The sequence below is a fragment of the Phocoena phocoena genome, chromosome X (assembly GCF_963924675.1).
Source record: "Phocoena phocoena chromosome X, mPhoPho1.1, whole genome shotgun sequence".
NCBI classification, from domain to species: Eukaryota; Metazoa; Chordata; class Mammalia; order Artiodactyla; family Phocoenidae; genus Phocoena; species Phocoena phocoena.
In genome coordinates this window covers 59750483-59772289 of record NC_089240.1, presented here as the reverse complement: position 1 = coordinate 59772289, position 21807 = coordinate 59750483, and the positions used below count along the sequence as shown (strand labels likewise).

The 21807-nt window shown below is 43.9% G+C and overlaps 1 protein-coding gene across 1 annotated transcript in view; it reads right to left on the bottom strand.

The window, feature by feature from the left end:
• Positions 1–3828: 3828 nt before the first annotated feature.
• KIF4A (kinesin family member 4A) overlaps positions 3829–21807 on the bottom strand; it is a 127637-nt gene continuing 109658 nt past the window's right edge. Inside the window, exons 25-30 of the mRNA XM_065900334.1 lie at positions 21003–21080; positions 20327–20425; positions 19609–19791; positions 6052–6168; positions 4309–4431; positions 3829–4032 (exon numbers count right to left, since the gene is read on the bottom strand). Coding sequence (XP_065756406.1) covers positions 3829–4032; positions 4309–4431; positions 6052–6168; positions 19609–19791; positions 20327–20425; positions 21003–21080 — 804 coding nt within the window. The remainder of the gene's footprint in view (positions 4033–4308; positions 4432–6051; positions 6169–19608; positions 19792–20326; positions 20426–21002; positions 21081–21807) is intronic.

The following is a 21807-nucleotide window of genomic DNA, read 5'->3' as shown; positions in this document are numbered from 1 at the left end:
GGCTATTTGGTCAGTTGCTATGGATACAGAGATTGCACACATTACAACCCCTGAACTGAAAGATTCTGTCTCCACCTCCCAGGGGCAAGGGGGCACTACCAATAAGAGGAAATCTTGAGGAGAACAGGTTGCCTGGGGCACTCCCTACCTTCTGAAGGAAACTTTTTCCTGCCCGCACACACTTGGAACATCTAAGCCCTCTTACCCCAGTCCTGTCGTTTCCTGCCCAGTCATCCCCCAACCTCAGCCAGGAACCCAGTCTCCGCCTTTTCCTTCTCAGGGGCCCCACCCTCTGAGGACACTTTGGTGAAAGTACAACAAATACAGGGCAAAGGTGTGTATAGGGGCTGTGGTTGTCTTGGGGCAGGGGATCCCTGGACCTTGTGCTTTGAGGTCAAGCTGAGACCAAGCTGGCTTACTGATCCCCAGACTAGGCTGGGTGTGTGATTTTGATCCTACATGAGAAGGTGTGGGATTTGTGTAAAGGAGCCCCTGGATACACCCAAAGTGGGTGTGGTCTGAGGAACATGACCCCTTGCCTTGTCATCTGGGCTCCCCTGAAGCTGTGGAGTCTTTAGGGGGTGCACAGTGGCTGAAAGGAGGGTGTGGCTGCTCCTGAAACAGCCCTTCTTACCCTCTGCTTGCCTTGGGAAAGGAGGGTTGGGGTAGGAATGGAAGTTAGGGGGCTGAAGATGGGGGGAGGGAAACCTCTCCCCACCCTGACACCCCTCCCAGGAGAAAGCCAACCCAGAGGGAGGTCCCCTGCCTCTTCCCATGCTGGGACCGAGTGGTTGTAGCCTGCCTCGGGCTCCAGCCGTACCTCGGGTACTGCCTCTGCACCCCGGACACTGCCGTCCAGGGTCCCACCTCCCTCCAGAAGCTGTCTGTAGGATAGGGTCAGGATCTGAGCAGCCAGAAAACTCCAATCAGGGGAGCTGACCAGGGGTGCTGCTCAATCCCTGGGCCCAATCCCTGCCGGCAGGAGCCGGTCTCGGCCCTGCCACTCCCGCCTGTGGCCCCCAGCCTTCCCGAGCCCTCACACCTTTTCTCAGCAGCAGGTCCGCTCTGCTCTCTGCCCTCGGCTGTGCACTGCACTGTTTCCCAGGTCCTCTCCGAGTTGTCAGCCTCCTCCCTCTTCCAGGCTCAGCCCCACCAGTCAAACAGGTGGCACTGTTGCCACCTACAGGAGGCTGTGCGGGTCCTCTCCCAAGGCCTGCAGCTGCTCTGTTGCCTGTGGTGTCCGTGCCTGGTCGGGTGGGAAGATGGGAGGGGGGAAGGGGGAGGGCGAGCAGATCTGCTTCTTTACTCGCTGCCGGTCAGGGGGCTTGGGGTGAGGAATTCCTTTGTGCAGCTTTCCCCATCCCTCTGTCCCTCCTCCTGTTCTCTTAGTCACTGCTGGGGCTTTGTCCCGGCTCAGGGAGGCGAGGGCTGAGGGCTGAGGGCGCGGGTGGGCGGGAAGCTGGGGGGAGGTGACCACACAACTTTGCAACTTGGCAGTGAGGAGAAGGGGCCCAGCCAGCCCCCTGGAAGGGGGTGTGTATGTGTGCAAGGATGTCTAGCATCCAGTCTCAAGCTCCTTGGGAGGATAGCCTTAATTCATCAGCCTCCCTTCCCTCTTGGGATCTTGCTTCTGCCTCTGCAAGGTGCATCTAGAAGGGAACTCAGAGTTGCATGCCATTTCTTGTTTCACCCAGTTTCTGGACCAGGGGTCTCCGTGGGCCTTATGGGGCCTGGGTGGTACTAGCAGCCCTTCCCTTTCCCCCCTCACCCCAGAAAGGAGATGCTCATTCAAGATGTGCTGAGATTTGCATCTTTTTCGCTGCTTTGACCCCAAGGCATCTACCGTCTCTTTCCAAGAATCATTTGAGGAGTGTATAGTGGTATGGTCACTGGCTTTTGGAAGATGAATACATATAAAAGACACTTTTACCACACCATCAGCGGGGGAAGAATGGCCAGCAGGCCGTAGAGTCAGCTTAGTGCTAAAGCACAGGGCTCTGGGTGGGCCAGGGACTGGGGGCTGGCTTGATTGACCTTCCCTCTCAACCTTTCGGCTGAGGCAGTGGCTCGATGCCTGGGGGCTAGTGCAGTGTTGGTGGGAAAGAATGTTTTCTCTGGGGATAAGTTCATTTACCCCTCCCCCCAAACGCACTGGATTTGGAACAGTGAGAAGGAAGACCTGCTCTCTTAGGCCAAGAGCCTGCCCCCTCCTTCTCTGCCTTCCCATTGTATCCAGAGGCTCTAGTTGGCAATGGCAAAGGCTCCCTTGCTCCCTCGGCATTAAAATGCAAAGAGAAGCAAGGCTGCTTGCTGGCAGGAGGCCAGAAAGGGCTGCAGGGTCACCTAGTCCCAAAGGCTTCGCTCTAGGCAGGTTGTCCTTCAGTTTCCTTTGCTTGGACTCTGTTGGATTCTGGAGGAGTCTTGGCTTTCATGTGCTAAATTCTGGGGTGTACTCTGGGAGCTTTGTTCGGGGCAGGGGGCTGGGATTCAGAATGCATGGATATGACGCTCAGGGCTTGTGAACTCCTGAGAAGGCTGCAGGGCCAGGGCTGGCTCCCTTTTCGCCTTAAGCAGAGATGAAGAACCCAGATGCAGAGTGAGGAGTAAGCCGTGCCCATCCTCTTCCCTTTCAAAGGAGGAAGCAGGGTGTAAGTGTAGTGCTGTCCAGGGGCTGGGCAGCAGTACGATCCCATGCCCAGGCGACTCCAAATCAGGCCGCAGGCTGTCAGTAATGGCCATCACTGCCGATCTAGAGTCAGCTAAGAACTTTTGGTGTCAGACCTGGGTTCAAGTCCTAGTAGCTCGATTACTCATTAACTTTGTGACTTTAGTGAAGTGACTTAACATCTTTGTATCTCAGTTTTCTCATCTGCAAAATGAGACCTATTCACCTTGAACTTTTTTGTGAGGAGCAAATAAAATTGTGGCAAGCACATGGAGATGCTTGGCAAATATGGTTCCTTCCTCCTAAATCTGGAGGTCAGGCAGCCTCTACAGTGAAGGTCAGGCCACTGGCCTTGCTAGCATTATTCTAACCTCCTGAGATAACAGAGCAACATGAAGACACATGACTTGCTGCTCCATACTCCCCTCAGGGGATGAGGGCTGCTACAAGGCAGTGGGGCTTGGGCACTTGCACTGACTTTCCTTAATAGCTTCCCAGGGGTGGAGGAACACAGGTTGAAATTGTATTTCTCCCCCTAGCACAGAAGACTCTTTCCGAACAGCAGATGGACTAAGATTTATTTATTTACTTAACATTAACATTTAAAAAGATTTCATTTACCTCAGCAACTTGAAAGACCATTGATTGTACTATTAAAACACTTGAAATTCAGAGACAAGAAAGATCCCAGCGCCATTCTGGAGGTGGCGTGAAGATCTGTGCCAGGCCTCCAACCTAGGCTAGGCTCTGCCATGAAACTGAGATAACCTAAAGATAGGACAGCCTTGGTCTCATTCCCACTGGGACACAGCCCTAACTGCTCATGAGTAAGAGACAGCTAGATTGTACTGAGGACTGGTTCCTCATGAGTCATCAGGAAGGTCAGTTGGTTCTGCCTTCAGCAGGGAGCTTAGCACCCTTCTGGAGAGGAGAGTAGTCGTCAGGGGCTCTGGACACGAAGTTGCCAACATCCAACAAAGGTTCCCTCTGGACACGAAGTTGCCAACGTCCAACAAAGGTTCCCTCTTTTCCAGTAATGTGCTGTTCCTTTTTTCAACAGCAAGAAACCTGAAATCAAGAGGAATCATGAAAAAAAACCCCTTCTGGCTGCAACCTGAAGGCATCTCCCAAGCCAGACCGAGGCAGATATGATGAGTCCAACTTCAGTGGGCCTCTTCTTCAATGGGGGAGCAGCCAGAGAAGAAGCTGGTATTGCTGGCCAGAGCTCGTTTCTTTTTCTTCCCTGGAGCTTTATTTTCTTGGGATTCTGTTGCTACATGTTTTGACTCTGGGAGGCCAAGGGAGGAGGCACCTGGAGCCGTGTTGTTTAATAGCACCTGCTCCACATCACACATCTCTTTCAGGATCTAGGAAGGACAGAGACAGCTATATGACTAGATCTGGGGTAGGGACAGAGGCTCAGCGCAGCCTAGCCACTACAGATGTTTAGCACACTCCCAATGGTATGAGGTGACCCCCCAAATAGCTCTGTTGAAAAAACCAGACTCTAGCAGATGCCCGGTTCCCAGTTCCCAGCAAGCTGATTGTACCTTTACCTCCTTTTCTCCCACAGCTCTCTGCCAGTGCTAATGCTGAGACGGACGCTAATACATTTGGAAACACCTGGCTTTTAGGCCACCTACCTTGCTGTTGGGAGTGGCACAGACAGGGTTAAAGAAGCTCAATCCTGGGGTCACCTCTGTGGGATCCTCCAGTTTGAAGGAGCCTTCAGAATCCCGAGTCCGCTCAACAGTGCCCAAGCTATCCTGAGAATCAAGCAGACAGGGATATGAGAAATTCAGCTACTAGGGTTACACAATCAGTCTGCTCCCCTTCAGCCAGTGAGGTACCAGCTGAGGGCCTCATCAGTCAGTGTAAGCAGGTCTTAGGGTGACCCTGCTTGGGGAGGTCACAGTGCTCAAAGGCAGCCTCTGAAGGCAAAAGACTGGGTAGGAGAGTGGCACAGGACACATCATGAGGCATGGTTTAAAACAAGGCTGAGCCTCGGTCATTTCTTTGATTAATCCTCTCCCCTCCCCAATCTACAATATACTTTTTAGCATTTTACAGAGTGTTGCCTGTATTGGTCTTCCTTTCAGAGAGGAAGCTGAGGCCAAGAGAGAGAAGTTGCTTAGGTAACAAGGCTACTCTGTGGTAGAGCTTGGATTAGAATTATAGCCTGTTGTCATGGAAACTGAACTGGATTAAGAGTCAGGAAGCCTGAGGTCTAATCTTAGCCGCCATGACCAGCTGTATAATATCACACCGAGTCACTTAAGCTTATTTCTGGGCCTTAGTTTCCTTCTCTGTAAAATGGCAGTATTGGACTAGATCAGTGGTTTTCCAACTGAAATTCTAAGAGGAAACTCGATTTATAAACAAGTAAAGAGCAAGTTGCTTTGGTTGGCACGGGGTCAAACTGAGCTGGGCCACACTCCTCTGCCTGGAAGCACTTCCATGGAGCCACTATAGGACTCTAGAACCCAAATTGAGAAAAGCATGGGCATAGAGAATCCTGAAGGTCCTTCTGCAATGCTACTTCTACAGTTCCTAGCCTGACCTCTAGCTTGCCACTTTAGTCCTCTAATGATTACCTACCTCAGAAGTTTTTTTAATGGACGACCCAGGGCAAAACTGCGCCCATATAGATAGTTAAGAAATGCACGGTGAACTAGTCTTGCTAAAATTCCTGTGTATCACACAGAGAGCAGTAGGAATGAGCTTTTGCCGTGGGCACAGGTAGGCATAAGGCAAGTTCGGGCATCTGACCTGCTTGGTGCTGCACTTCTCAGTACACATTTTGTTTCCCTGAGTCTGCTATCCCTGGGAGCAATGTAAGAACAATTACAGTTAACTTGGCTCAGAACAGTGAATATCAGAAAGACCAAGTTCCTGTGGGTCTTTTCCTAGAGCCATGGAATAGCTGGTTCCCATGGAGAAGGTCTAAGTAACTAATGTCTCAAGATGTCAGAAGGATTAACTTCCTTCCTGGAAACTGCTACCTCAGCACGTGGCCCTTACAATTCCAGCTAAGCCTCTGGACTAGTTTGATCCTGCGTGGCTGTATGCCTGTAAATGCTTGCTCTACTGTTCCTTGCTTGTGCCTTAGACACTGTACAGAAATTTTACAGCCAAGGCTAGGGGTGGGGAACTGCATATCTGGGAATCTCCTGGGAGAGGCTGTGGCTTCTGAAGGGGTTGTGTGGACAGGTTAGCAGCAAGGAAGAAGGACTGAGAAGCGAAATATCTTTTTCTGGTTGCAGAGGGAAGAAGGGTGGGAAGGGCTGTGCAGGAGACTCTGGATTTCAGGAAGGAAGGTAGAAGAAAAGGACAGAAACTGCTGGGAGATCTGAAAGGATGGTGAGGGATGACAGCACCGATCCTACCTTGCCTTGCTGACGGTTCCTACACTTTGTGGGGTCACAGCTGCAGTCCACGCCACAGTCCAACTTCTGTCTCCTGCACCCGCACTGCTTGTTCCCACACCAGCCCTTGCAGGAACACTGCAAAGCAGGTTTGTAGAAAGACACATTACTGAGTCAGAAGACTAGGTTTGAAGTACCTTCCCTTCATTCTTAGGCCATTCTAGAAAAACTGGAAAGTACCATCAACTTTACTAAGCTTCTATCTCCTCAGTCCTCTCTTTAGTGAAACAATGATCACCAAGAACCCCCAGAGGTTTTCTAAGAACAAGTCATGCCACACTTTTGGGATAGTATACTTGAAAGATGGATTGGATGGATACCATAATAATGCAGGGCAACTGACAAAGATCCTCATGGTGATTTTATGGCCAAAGTGAAGAACTATGAGATGAATGGGAGTAGAATTAGGCATATTTAAGGACTGAGTATAGTTGCTCAGTATCTTTAGATCTACCCAGCTGCACTTTCATCCAACTCACATTTCTACAGTTTGTTTAGTGTCAGCCTGGGCTTTGTCCTCAGCAGTTTAATCATTCAACATTTTAATAAATCACTGATGATATGAAATAAAATCATTTACATTTGTATAGCACTTTACAGTTTCCGAGTACTTTCATATATAGAAATGCAAAATCTCATTTGAATCTCATAGCCAGTCTACAAGGTAGGCATATTTATCAGCTGTAACAATGACACAAAGCAGGAAGGATGATTAATATGTAAGATAATAGAATCACAATTCAAAAATATTTTGACTGGCTGGAATTATGGGCTGGAAGCAGACAGAAAAGTTATAACAGGGATAAATGTAAGTCTAGCATTAAGTTCCCCCAAATCAGCCATATAAATGTCATGTTGGGTGGGGGAGATCTGGCTTAAAAGTAGTTTGGTGCAGGGAATTGCCTGGTGGTCGTGGTTAGGACCCGGAGCTTGCACTGCCGATGGCCCAAGGGCCCAGGTTCAATCCCTGGTTGGGGAACTAAGATCCCACAAGCAAGAATGGAGTCCGCCTATCCACAGAGCTGGAACTCCTGGCTTGGGGTCTCTTCCCTCCGCCGTCACTGAACTGCCCCAGAGCCCGAGCGGAGGGCGGCCTCACTGAGGCTGCCGGCTCTGGAGGGGCCCCAGCAGCCAAAGCCGCGACAGTCCTGGGGACCATGGGCCGGATCACTCATCCTGGGGTAAGCCAGCTGCCATGTCATGAGGACACTCAAGCAGCCCTAAGGAGAGATCCATGTGGCAAGGAACTGAGGCCTCCTACCTACAGCCACATGACTGTGTGGATGACAGGCTCTTGGTGCTCCAGCCAGGCATCGGGGCTGTGCCTCTGAGGTAGGAGAGCCAAGTTCAGGACGCGGCTCCACAAGAGACCTCCCAGCTCCACGTAATACCAAATGGCGAAAATCTCCCAGAGATCTCCATCTCAATGCCAAGACCCAGCTCCACTGAACGACCAGCAAGATACAGTGCTGGACACCCTATGCCAAACAACTAGAAAGACAGGAACACAACCCCATCCATTAGCAGAGAGGCTGCCTAAAATCATAAAAAGGCCACAGACATGCCAAAACACACCACCAGATGTAGACCTGCCTACCAGAAAGACAAGATTCAGCCTCATCCACCAGAACACAAGCACTAGTTGCCTCCACCAGGAAGCCTACACAACCCACTGAACTAACCTTAGCCACTGGGGACAGACACCAAAAACAACGGGAACTACGAACATGCAGCCTGCGAAAAGGAGACCCCAAACACAGTAAGTTAAGCAAAATGAGAAGACAGGGAGACACACAGCAGATGAAGGAGCAAGGCAAAACCCCACCAGACCTAACAAATGAAGAGGAAATAGGCAGTCTACCTGAAAAAGAATTCAGAATAATGATAGTAAAGATGATCCAAAATCTTGGAAATAGAATGGAGAAAATACAAGAAACATTTAACAAGGAGCGAGAAGAACTAAAGAGCAAACAAACAGTGATGAGCAACACAATAAATAAAATTAAAAATTCTCTAGAAGGGATCAATAGCAGAATAACTGAGGCAGAAGAACGGATAAGTGACCTGGAAGATAAAATAGTGGAAATAACTACTGCAGAGCAGAATAAAGAAAAAAGAATGAAAAGAATTGAGGATGGTCTCAGAGACCTTTGGGACAACATTAAATGCACCAACATTCGAATTATAGGGGTCCCAGAAGAAGAAAAGAAAAAGAAAGGGACTGAGAAAATATTTCAAGAGATTATAGTTGAAAACTTCCCTAATATGGGAAAGGAAATAGTTAAGTCCAGGAAGAACAAAGAGTCCCATACAGGACAAATCCAAGGAGAAACACTCCAGGACACATATTAATCAAACTATCAAAAATTAAATACAGGGCTTCCCTGGTGGTGCAGTGGTTAAGAATCTGCCTGCCAATGCAGGGGACATGGGTTCTAGCCCTGTTCTGGGAAGATCCCACATGCCGCTGAGCAACTAAGCCTGTGCGCCACAACTACAGAGCCTGCGCTCTAGAGCCCGTGAGCCACAACTACTGAGCCCACATGCTACAACTACTGAAGACTGCGTGCCTAGAGCCCATGCTCCACAGCAAGAGAAGCCACCACAACGAGAGGCCTGTGCACTGCAACGAAGAGTAGCCCCTGCTTGCCACAGCAATGAAGACCTAACGCAGCCAAAATAAATAAAAAAATAAATTAATTAGTAAACAGTACTTCTTTAAAAAAAAAAAAGAGAATAAAATTAATCACAAAGAAAAAATATATTAAAAAAATTAAAAGCAGCAAGGGAAAAACAACTAAAAACACAAAGGGAATCTCCATAAGGTTAACAGCTGACCTTTCAGCAGAAACTCTGCAAGCCAGAAGGGACTGGCAGGACATATTTAAACTGATGAAGGAGAAAAACCTACAACCAAGATTACTCTACCCAGCAAGGATCTCATTCAGATTTGATGGAGAAATTAAAACCTTTACAGACAAGCAAAAGCTGAGAGAATTCAGCACCTCCAAAACAGCTTTACAACAAATGCTAAAGGAACTTCTCTAGGCAGGAAACACAAGAGAAGGAAAAGACCTACAATAACAAACCCAAAACAATTAACAAAATGGTAATAGGAACATACATATCAATAATTACCTTAAATGCAAATGGATTAAATGCTCCAACCAAAAGACATACACTGGCTGAGTGGATACAAAAACAAGACCCATATATATGCTGTCTACAAGAGACCCACTTCCGACCTAGGGACACATACAGACTGAAAGTGACGGGATGGAAAAAGATATTCGATGAAAATGGAAACCAAAAGAAAGCTGGAGTAGCAATTCTCATATCAGACAAAATAGACTTTAAAATAAAGACTATTAGAAGAGACAAAGAAGGACACTACATAATGATCAAGGGATCAATCCAAGAAGAAGATATAACAATTATAAATATTTATGTACCCAACATAGGAGCAACTCAATAAATAAGGCAAATACTAACAGCCATAAAAGGGGAAATCAACAGTAACACATTCATAGTAGGGGACTTTAACACCCCACTTTCACCAATGGACAGATCATGCAAAATGAAAATAAATAAGGAAACACAAGCTTTAAATGATACATTAAACAAGATGGACTTAATTGATATTTATAGGACATTCCATCCAAAAACAACAGAATACACATTCTTCTCAAGGGCTCATGGAACATTCTCCAGGATAGATCACATCTTGGGTCACAAATCAAGCCTTGGTAAATTTAAGAAAATTGAAATTGTATCAAGTATCTTTTCCGACCACAATGCTATGAGACTGGATATCAATTACAGGAAAAGATCTGTAAAAAATACAAACACATGGAGACTAAACAATACATTACTTAATAACCAAGAGATCACTGAAGAAATCAAAGAGGAAATCAAAAAATATGTAGAGGGCTTCCCTGGTGGCACAGTGGTTGAGAATCTGCCTGCTAATGCAGGGGACACAGGTTTGAGCCCTGGTCTGGGAAGATCCCACATGCCACGGAGCAACTAGGCCCGTGAGCCACAACTACTGAGCCTGCGCGTCTGGAGCCTGTGTCCCGCAACAAGAGAGGCCACAATAGTGAGGGGCCTGTGCGCCGCGATGAAGAGTGGCCCCTGCTTACCACAACTAGAGAAAGCCCTCGCACAGAAACGAAGATCCAACACAGCCAAAATTAAATAAATAAACAAAAACAAAACAACAAAAAAGATACACATAACTGAATATAATACATTCTTTTAAAAAAATACGTAGAAACAAATGACAATGAAAACACGACAACCCAAAATCTATGGGATGCAGCAAAAGCAGTTCTAAGAGGGAAGTTTATAGCAATACAATCCTACCTTAAGAAACAGGAAACATCTCGAATAAACAACCTAACCTTACATCTAAAGCAATTAGGGAAAGAAGAACAAAACAACACCAAATTTAGCAGAAGGAAAGAAATTATAAAGATCAGATCAGAAAGAAATGAAAAAGAAATGAAGGACACTAGAGCAAAGATCAATAAAACTAAAAGCTGGTTCTTTGAGAAGATAAACAAAACTTATAAACCATTAGCCAGACTCATCAAGAAAAAAAGGGAGAAGACTCAAATCAATAGAATTAGAAATGAAAAAGGAGAAGTAACAACGAACACTACAGAAATACAAAAGGTCATGAGAGATTACTACAAGCAACTATATGCCAATAAAATGGACAACCTGGAAGAAATGGATAAATTCTTAGAAATGCACAACCTGCCAAGACTGAATCAGGAAGAAATAGAAAATATGAACAGACCAATCACAAGCACTGAAATTGAAACTGTGATTAAAAATCTCCCAACAAACAAAAGCCCAGGACCAGATGGCTTCACAGGCGAATTCTATCAAACATTCAGAGAAGAGCGAACACCTATCCTTCTTAAACTCTTCCAAAATATAGCAGAGGGAGGAACACTCCCAAACTCATTCTACGAGGCCACCATCACCTTGATACCAAAACCAGACAAGGATGTCACAAAGAAAGAAAACTACAGGCCAATGTAACTCAGGAAGATAGATGAAAAAATCCTCAACAAAATACTAGCAAACAGAATCCAACAGCACATTAAAAGGATCATACACCATGATCAAGTGGGGTTTATTCCAGGAATGCAAGGATTCTTCAATATACACAAATCAATCAATGTGATAAACTATATTAACAAATTGAAGGAGAAAAACCATACGATCATCTCAATAGATGCAGAGAAAGCTTTCGACAAAATTTAACACCCATTTATGATAAAAACCCTGCAGAAAGTAGGCACAGAGGGAACTTTCCTCAACATAATAAAGGCCATATATGACAAACCCACAGCCAACATCATCCTCAATGGTGAAAAACTGAAACCATTTCCACTAAGATCAGGAACAAGACAAGGTTGCCCACTCTCACCACTCTTATTCAACATAGTTTTGGAAGTTTTAGCCACAGCAATCAGAGAAGAGAAGGAAATAAAAGGAATCCAAATCAGAAAAGAAGAAGTAAAGCTGAAGCTGTCACTGTTTGCAGATGACATGATACTATACATAGAGAATCCTAAAGATGCTACCAGAAAACTACGAGAGCTAATCAATGAATTTGGTAAAGTTGCAGGATACAAAATTAATGCACAGAAATCTCTGGCATTCCTACACACTAACAACAAAAAATCTGAACGTGAAATCAAGAAAACAATCCCATTTACCATTGCAACAAAAAGAATAAAATATCTAGGAATAAACCTACCTAAGGAGACAAAAGACCTGTTTGCAGAAAATTATAAGACACTGATGAAAGAAATTAAAGATGATACAAATAGATGGAGAGATATACCATGTTCTTGGAATGGAAGAATCAACATTGTGAAAATGACTCTACTACCCAAAGGAATCTACAGATTCAGTGCAATCCCTATCAAACTACCACTGGCATTTTTCACAGAACTAGAACAAAAAATTTCACAATTTGTATGGAAACACAAAAGACCCCAAATAGCCAAAGCAATCTGGAGAACGAAAAACAGAGCTGGAGGAATCAGGCTCCCTGACTTCATACTATACTACAAAGCTACAGTAATCAAGCCAGTATGGTACTGGCACAAAAACAGAAAGATAGATCAATGGAACAGGATAGAAAGCCCAGAGATAAACCCATGCACATATGGTCACCTTATCTTTGATAAACGAGGCAGGAATGTACAGTGGAGAAAGGACAGCCTCTTCAATAAGTGGTGCTGGGAAAACTGGATAGGTACATGTAAAAGTATGAGATTAGCTCACTCCCTAACACCATACACAAAAAAAAGCTCAAAATGGATTAAAGACCTAAATGTAAGGCCAGAAACTATCAAACTCTTAGAGGAAAACATAGGCAGAACACTCTTTGACATAAATCACAGCAAGATCCTTTTTGACCCACCTCCTAGAGAAATGGAAATAAAAACAAAAATAAACAAATGGGACCTAATGAAACTTCAATGCTTTTGCACAGCAAAGGAAACGATAAACAAGACCAAAAGACAACCCTCAGAATGGGAGAAAATATTTGCAAATGAAGCAACCGACAAAGGATTAATCTCCAAAATTTATAAGCATCTCATACATCTCAATAACCTAAAAACAAACAACCGAATCCAAATGGGCAGAAGACCTAAATAGACATTTCTCCAAAGAAGACATACAGACTGCCAATAAACACATGAAAGAATGCTCAACATCATTAATCATTAGAGAAATGCAAATCAAAACTACAATGAGATATCATCTCACACCAGTCCGAATGGCCATCATCAAAAAATCTACAAACAATAAATGCTGGAGACGGTGTGGAGAAAAGGGAACACTCTTGCACTGCTGGTGGGAATGTGAATTGGTACAGCCACTATGGAGAACAGTATGGAGGTTCCTTAAAAAACTACAAATAGAACTACCATATGACCCAGCAATCCCACTACTGGGCATATACCCTGAGAAAACCATAATTCAAAAAGAGTCATGTACCAAAATGTTCATTGCAGCTCTATTTACAGTAGCCAGGAGATGGAAGCAACCTAAGTGCCCATCATCGGATGAATGGATAAAGAAGATGTGGCACATACATACAATGGAATATTACTCAGCCATAAAAAGAAATGAAATTGAGCTATGTGTAATGAGGTGGATAGACCTAGAGTCTGTCATACAGAGTGAAGTCAGAAAGAGAAAGACAAATACCGTATGCTAACACATATATATGGAATTTAAGGAAAAAAATGTCATGAAGAACTTTGGGGTAAGACAGGAATAAAGACACAGACTTACTAGAGAATGGACTTGAGGATATGGGGAGGGGGAAGGGTAAGCTGAGACAAAGCGAGAGAGAGGCATGGACATATATACACTACCAAACGTATGGTAGATAGCTAGTGGGAAGCAGCCGCATAGCACAGGGAGATCAGCTCGGTGCTTTGTGACCGCCTGGAGGGGCGAGATAGGGAGGGTGGGTGGGAGGGAGACGCAAGAGGGAAGAGATATGGGAACATATGTATAACTGATTCACTTTGTTATAAAGCAGAAACCAACACACCATTGTAAAAGCAATTATACTGCAATAAACATGTAAAAAAAAAAAGCAAGCCAGTCAGCCAGTAATTTGGAGCTCAGAAATTATAGGGAGAGAATGTTTCAGTAAACCCTGGGTCAGTCAGACTCCATTTGAAATGATATATCCTATTTTAGGGCCCCATAATTTTTTTTAGGCATATAAAAAGTGTAGACAAGAAAAAACCCCACTCATGTCCCCAACCCTCCGTTGATGAGTAAAATACAGATAGAACTGAAGCCTCCTGTCTATGCTTTCCTGATCCCATTTGCCTTCCTCCCTCCCAGGGGCAGTCTCTTGAATTAGGTGCTTATTATCCCATGCATGTCTCTTTTTTTACCACATATGAGCTTTTGTTTAAAATATGTAAGGAGTTACCTTACATACTTCTAAACTTTATATAAATGGTATCTTATCATCCGTTGATGCATGTAGCTCCTGTTCCATTCATTTTCATACTGAGTATGCCACAATTTACCCATACTCCTCATAGTGCCATATTTCACACTTACAACAAGGCTACAGTAGTAATAGCTGACATCACCATGTGCCAGGCACTGTTACAAGCGCTTTCCATATATTAAGTCCATTTTATCAATGTTTCCTTGTGCACACATTCAGGAGTCCACTGTGTGTATGTGCTTCACAAAGAGGGAATTAAACAAAAAGGGGGCGGGTGACCAGCATTATAGGAAGTGATGTTGTAAGAGAAATGGTGGAAGAAAGTAAGGATAGTTTGGCTTGGAACAAATATAGGTGACAGAGCTCTCAGAATGATGGATTAGAGTCAGAGGAGACCTCAGTGACTACCTAAAGCCTGATTTGATGTATGAAGCCCTACTCAAACATCCCTGGTCTTATTATCCAATGCTCTATTTATCCTGAGATAACAGTTTCTATATAACTTCTGATCTCAGGACCAAATTCTGCCATCTGGAATGATTGGAATCAATTTAACCCCACTTTCACAGCATATATGTTCAAACCCTGAGCATCGTTTTCACTCCCCAGTCCCACTCTGTCCAAATCCTCTCAAAGCTAAATATACCTAGCTCCCTCAATGATTCACCACATGACATGGTTTCCAAGAATTCTTACCACCTTGGCTATATAACAATTTGTCCAAGTTCATCTTCAATTGTGACATCCAGAAATGAGCATAACTTTCTAAATGTGGTGTGACCATTGTGAAGCAGATTGAGACAAACACCTCCCTTGTTATGAACTCCATAGTTCTGCTAATGAGTCCTAAATCACAGTAGCTTTTTTTCCCTTGTCATATCTTTGTGGATTCATATTGCATTTACAGTTAAATTCAAGCCCTCGAGCCTGTTTCATATGGACAACCATCACCATTGTTGTGTAGTTGTGAGGGTAAAAGAAACCATTAAAACATCTTCCCCCTCACCCCCATTATGAGAATAATAATATAGTACTTTATAAAATCTGAAAATCAAAACCATGATTTTTAATATTTAACAATTGTATATAGTCTTTCATCATGTGGAAATGTCAATTTACTTAACTAGTCACCTAACGTTAGATATTAAGATTGTTTTGAAAGAAATTGTTTGCCATTAAAAATCACGTTGCAGCAAATATCCTGGTACATAAATACAATCCAAATCTTACCATGATTGACAAGGCCTCTGATTACCCCTCTGACCCGACCTTGTACTGCACTCTCCCACTTCTCAGTATCCTCCAGCCTCACTGGCCTCTTCAGATGTTCCTTGATAAGCCAAGCTCATTCCTGCCCTGAGGTCTTTGCATTTACTGTTTCCTTTTCCTGAAATGTTCTTCTGATTTTTTTCCCGACTTGCTCCTTCACTTTGTTCAGATCTCAGCTTAAATATCTCCTCTTCAGAGAGGCCTCTCCCAAACACTCGTCCAAAGTACTCTTTTCCTACCCCATCATTCTCTATGATTTGACTACATTTTCTTTTTATCTCTTATCATCTAAAATTATTTTATTTGTTTTTCTGGTCACTATGAGTCTCTCTCCACAAGAATGTCTTCAGTTTCATGAGGCCAAGGATTTTACCTGTCTTGTTTATTGCATCCTCAGCACCTAGAAGCAGTGCCTGATACATAGTTTGATGCTCAAAAAAGATTTATAAATCTTTTTACATATCAATGACTATTTCCTTAGTATAAATACCTATGTGTATAATTATTGAGCCAAAGGATAGGAACATTTTTAAGGCTTTTGATGCATATTTTCAAGTTGCTTTCCAGAAAGGTATGCCAAACTACACTCCTAACAACAACAGACAGGAATGCCCGCCTTAGTCACCTTTGCCAACACTGGACATAACAGAAAAAAAAAAACCCCTAACTTTGCTTCTTTGAATAAGACAGAGCAAAACACTGAGTTCTATGACATGTCCTAGAGACACTTCGCCAGGATGACATTGATCCACTGATTGCTACAGGCTGGGTATGATCCTCTGACCATTTACACATTTATCTATATTATATGCCTCAAAAACACTCTATTACCCTGTCCATGTGTCTCTATTTTATCCAAAGTACAAGAGTGGCATCTGAAGGGCTATCATGAGGAAGAAAAATTAGACTTCTACACAGCCAAGACTCATTGGGATGATTTATAGGACAGCTCAACAAGGAACAACTTTCCAACACCTACTTGGAATACAATGGACTGCCCTGTCTCACGACTGTGAGCCTCCCCCTACTAGATTGCTTGTTTTCAAGCAAGCAGAGCCTAGATAAACACCTGGGAGTGGTATTATAGAACAGTCATGACGTACATGACAGATGTATTCACACGAATGCCATGTGCACTAGCTTTAGCTTCATCCTATTTTCTCTCACACCAGGACGCAGATCAGAATATAAGAGAGGGAGCAAGATCTTGCCACAGACAAAACCTCAAATATGATGTATGTGGGATGTGTGTGTATACGTGTGTGTGTATCACAACTGCTAGCAACTCACCAGCATGTCCCAACACCATAGCTGAGAACCACTATAATAGAGAGATTCTTTATATAAAAGCAGTGGGAAGTCAAGATGAAAGACCTCTGGGGTTCCTTTAAGCCAGTGGTTCTCAACCCTGGCTGCACATAAGAAATCTCTGGGGAGCTTTTCAAAAAGGCCAGGTCCCACCTCAGATCAATTAAATCAGAATATCTGGGGGTGGGGTCCCAGGCAACCTGTGTTTAAAAGCTCCCTGGGGGATTCTAACGTGCAGCCAGGGTTGAGAATTATTTCTTTAGAGTCTATAATTCTTCTAGCACTGATTTCAGTGTTACATTATATCTCAGAATGATAAGATCTAGTAAAAATTGTAACATAAAGGATACCAGGCTAGGAATTGGGAGCCTTGGGCTCTGGTCTTATATTTAATACTTGGCATGACCTTGGACAAGTCATTCCATCCAAGTTTATCTCCATTCTTTCATTACTAGAGACCAGAATACCTCCTCCCTCTTTTCTGCCAAAGGGGACAAATGGGAATATTTGTAAAAGTCCTTACAGTGCTTTAATAACAATACCTGCATGATATTTTATCCTTCACAAGGTGCTCCTGCATATATTCCTTCTTTTAACTTCTCAGACACCATATAGCCCCATATAAAGGTAGTATTATTAAAACCCATTTATTAAAAACAACAACAACAAAACCCATTTATACAACTTTGACTGTTACTTTGACTCAGGATATTAGTGCTGGAAGGGACCTTATATATCACTATTCTAGCCTCATCCCTTTATTACATAAATAAGGAATCTGAGGCTCAGAGAGATTAAGTGACTTGCTTAAGGCTATCCAACTAAATAGTGGCAAAGTCAAGACTACAACTCATGTTTACCTGGCTTCTAAGCTATCACTTCTTTACTACAGCACATGGCCTATCCTTCGGCATCTCCTTAGTACAGATAGGAAATATAGCTGAATGAGGAAACCTAGTTTTTCAGCATTAGCTTTGGACAAGTCATCATTTTGGTACCTGCTGCAGTCACCTAGTGATTCATACCAGCCTGCTTCAGCTGGGTTGAAACAATAATAATCAGGATGGCCTTCATGCAAAGCATCAAGGTCTACAGCTGATGTGTCTACAAGCAGTCTGATCAAAGAGCAGTCCATGTACTTTGAGGCCTCCAAAAGGGAGAAACTAGATTGTATGCCAACTTGCTCCCCTTAAAGCCCAGTTATATTCTCAAGTTATAAAATCAGGGAAAAAGCCTAGAAAATAATCATCTCTCAGTGTTTTAGAGATAGGATTTATCATTGATAGCAAATATCACTTACTTGCATTTTTGGCTATACTTCTATATTTCCTTTTTAAGCTTACAGCAACAGTGCTATTATATCTATGCTTATGTGTGTGTGTGTGTGTGTGTGTGTGTGTGTGTGTGTGTATGTATGTGATAAGCTTTCCTCAAGGACAAGTATACCCATATTTGCTTGCCATATGGAAACTCCTTCCCCAGAGTTTTAGGTCCTCTACCATTTGTTTCTGTGTGTACTTCTCACCTGTGCTTCCTAGTACTTGGCTGACCTTTTCATCAACAATCAGCTCATGCTTACCACTTCAACCACAGTAGACAGCATAAATGTTTGCTGAGTAAGTGAATCAAAGTCAGACATGTTCTGCCCCATTTTCTCTCAGTGTCCCAGCTCTATGTCCCGCTACTACCTCTACTATCAAGTCTTTGCGATATGCTATTCATTGTGCCAGAAAATGGCTTCCCAGGTGCTCCCAAGACTGTATTTCCCTTTCTGTCTTATAATGAAGCAAGAGTCGTCCCTTTCATGGCATGTTCATAAACTATATCTATTTGGTTTGGCTTTACAGTCACTCTTAAAAGCCCCTCAGTCCATCTCCCTGAGATGAGTATGCTGAGGTCCTGTGATGTGTTCCTATTTCTTTGGCTTGTTTTCCCATTAGATTATAAGCTCTCTGAGGCTAAGGATGAGCTCTTAGTCCCACTAAGAGCACACGGTATGTTGCATTCCTGATGACTTTCCAAATGACTTAAGGCCACCAGGGCTGTCTAGTCCTCATGAGTTGCTTCTCTCTGGTGTTGTAGCTTTACAAGGCTCAGTTCCCCATGTGGTGCACTATCAGCTAATGAAATCGAATAACCTTCCAGGAATCCAGCTAGGGTAATTTGTGAGCTGTTCTCTTTAAGTGGAATGTGGCTGCAGGCCACAGTTGGGGTAGTGATGAACTGTAATGCCTGGGAAGTTAATGTTTCAACATAGAACACCTAGGTTTGATAAATCCGTAGGATTATCATTGTGTAAGTAAATAGAGCATGCCTCAAAGTCAGATTGTTTCTAACTAGCCTTAACTTTGGTGTGTTCAATCTTAAAGTTCCCACTTAGCTTCCGGGCTACAATTTTTACTGATATGACCATGATGTGGTAGAAACAAACTGGACTTGGAGTCAGAACATTTGATTTCAAGTCCTGACTGTCACTTTGTTTTATGTCCCTGGGCAAGGTCATTTCCCTCTCGTGGGTCTCAGATCCAGCTGTAAAATACAAATAATAAACACCTCACTGGATTTTTTTTGGTGACAATGAAAAGAGGTAACATATATGAGAATGGTATATAGACTGTAAAATGCTTTAAAAATGTGAAAGATTATTATGGTCACACTGGAACCAGTTTCAATGAGATGGTATAGAACACTACTACTTGTTCAGACTGGTCAGAACTTGAAAACATGAAAAAAGCCTCCCTGTGCACCCAGGCAGTCCTCTCAACTAGCCCCCAGTTCCATACAGAGCTGGCCCAACAAGCACCCCTCAGCAGAGCCAGTGCCTCTGAACACAATCGAGGGATTGAGGTGTAGGGTCTGGGGCCGATACACCCTCACTGGCAGTGAAGACTAATGACTAGAACCCCTGAAAGAGATGAGCTGCCTCCTACCCCTTGGATGTTCTTCTTGGACATCTTAACTAATTTTGTTGGCTTCCATTCCTCATCATCCCCATCACCACCATCACCATCACTGTCCTCAGGCTCATTCACAGAATATTCTGAACAATATTTTATATCTTCGATGTTCATGCTTTGCTCCAGGAACTTTTCTTTAAACCGGGAAGGTTTGGGCTAAGAAAAAAAGTTTGGAATGGTTATTTAATTAAAAACAACAACAACAACATGTGGATTATATCTTCCCAGTAGCTGCTGCCAGCTATATTCTCAGAGCAGAGATTTCAGATGCCCTCAAATATACCCCACTTGGCTTTACCAATCAGAAAAAATTCTGCTTTAGCCTTTGGCCTCACAGAGTCTTTGAAGGGAGAGAAACTGAAGGGATAGAGGCTGAGCAATCTGAGGGAGGAGGGAGGGACTCGTGATATGATAAGTATCTTTGGATGGACAGCCGAACACTGCTCTTTTCTATGTGCCTCCTCCTCAGTTGTGTTGCATAATGCCTGTACATGGTCCAAAGTCAGCCATCTAGGGAGGGAGAATGACTATTTTCCTCAAGATTGTACTGTAATTTTATTTGGGACTCCATAGAAAATTGAGATGCTGGAATGTGGGAATTTTAACTCTCAACCACTTCTGAAAGGTGATTTTAGTACACTCACCCCAAACCTTGGCTATGCAAAGGTATCACAGGCCCTGAGCAGTTTACCTTAGGTGGGATATATTCGAAAGAAGAGTCTGGAGAGAGAAGGGTATCCTTAGGAAGATGAGATTTCTGTCTGCTGGCTACTTGGAGGAGGTTCAGTTTCTATTTGAAAAGAAGAGACAAAGTGTACATTGCAGGGCAGCTTCTGAGAGTGTTCATGGCTAAAACATAAAGATTCCTAAGTTAGCTTAATCTTAAGCCATGGTAAAGTGAGGCAGGGTAAGAGCAAAGTAGGTTGAAGGACTCCCACTTTACAAGATCAGTATTAGATTCAGAGAAGAGCAAATTAAAAAATGTGTGGGCTCCCCTGGTGGCACAGTGGCTGAGAGTCCGCCTGCCGATGCCGGGGACACGGGTTCGTGCCCCGGTCCGGGAAGATCCCACATGCCGTGGAGCGGCTGGGCCTGTGAGCCATGGCCGCTGAGCCTGCGCGTCTGGAGCCTGTGCTCCGCAACGGGAGAGGCCACAACAGTGAGAGGCCCGCGTACCGCAAAAAAAAAAAAAAAAAAAAAAAATGTGTTTATGCCATCTGAAATGCACATGACCATACCACATGGAAACTAGATGTAGACCTCATAAAATTGAGCCAAGTCATTATACTCAGGGTTGCTCCCACGAGCTGGCCTCAGTTGCAAGAGGGTCTCCCAGGGCTTATTAAATGGGTGGGAAGCTGTACTACCTGCTTCATGATTTTGTTCTCTCGGAGAAGTTGCTGATTTTGCTCACATACTTCCTGCATCTTCTCAAGTTCTTCATCCTATTTCCAGATAATGCAGTGATAGGTGGGGTTATTTTGGGCACTACATGTGGGTTACCAAACAACTCACAGGGATGAAAACATACTACTGCCAAGTTGCTGGCAGCAGGTGGTTTTTGCACAGCAGGCACTGGTGCCCAGAGAAATGCCTGATTCCCCACCAATTCCTAGGTGTCCTGAGTGCCACCTCTATTCCAACGCTCCCAAGCAGCCACGACTGCACTTGCAGGAACCATGGGCTCTGCTCTACATGCCTTCCTCGTTCTTTTCTATTTTCTAGCCTCATATCCCTTATTCACATCAGGATGCTGATAAAGAAACCCATCCAGAGTGTCAGCTGTTTCTTTGAAGTCTACAGATGCTTTTGCCCACGCTTCTCAACACAGATTAGGCAGTTTATTTGCTACACTAATAAGCCTGATTAAAATTCCTTGGCACTTATGATAATTGGATTCATGCCTACGACCTTAACACATTTGGTTGTCTTTGATGGGCGGTGCCAAGGAAGCCGTAGAGACTGGTGGTTCAGGAAAAAGACTCTAAGTTGGATAAAATAGTACTCCATCATGCTACTAAAGGGTATGGTATTCCCAGCCTCTGGAAGAAATGCAGACCCCAGGCATTTTACAAACAGGTCAGGTCTCAACTCAGAACAGGCACAGGAAGAGACAGCTAAATGTCCCTAGGATTCTACTGGATGATTTAACTTTCTCAACTCTTTAGAGCT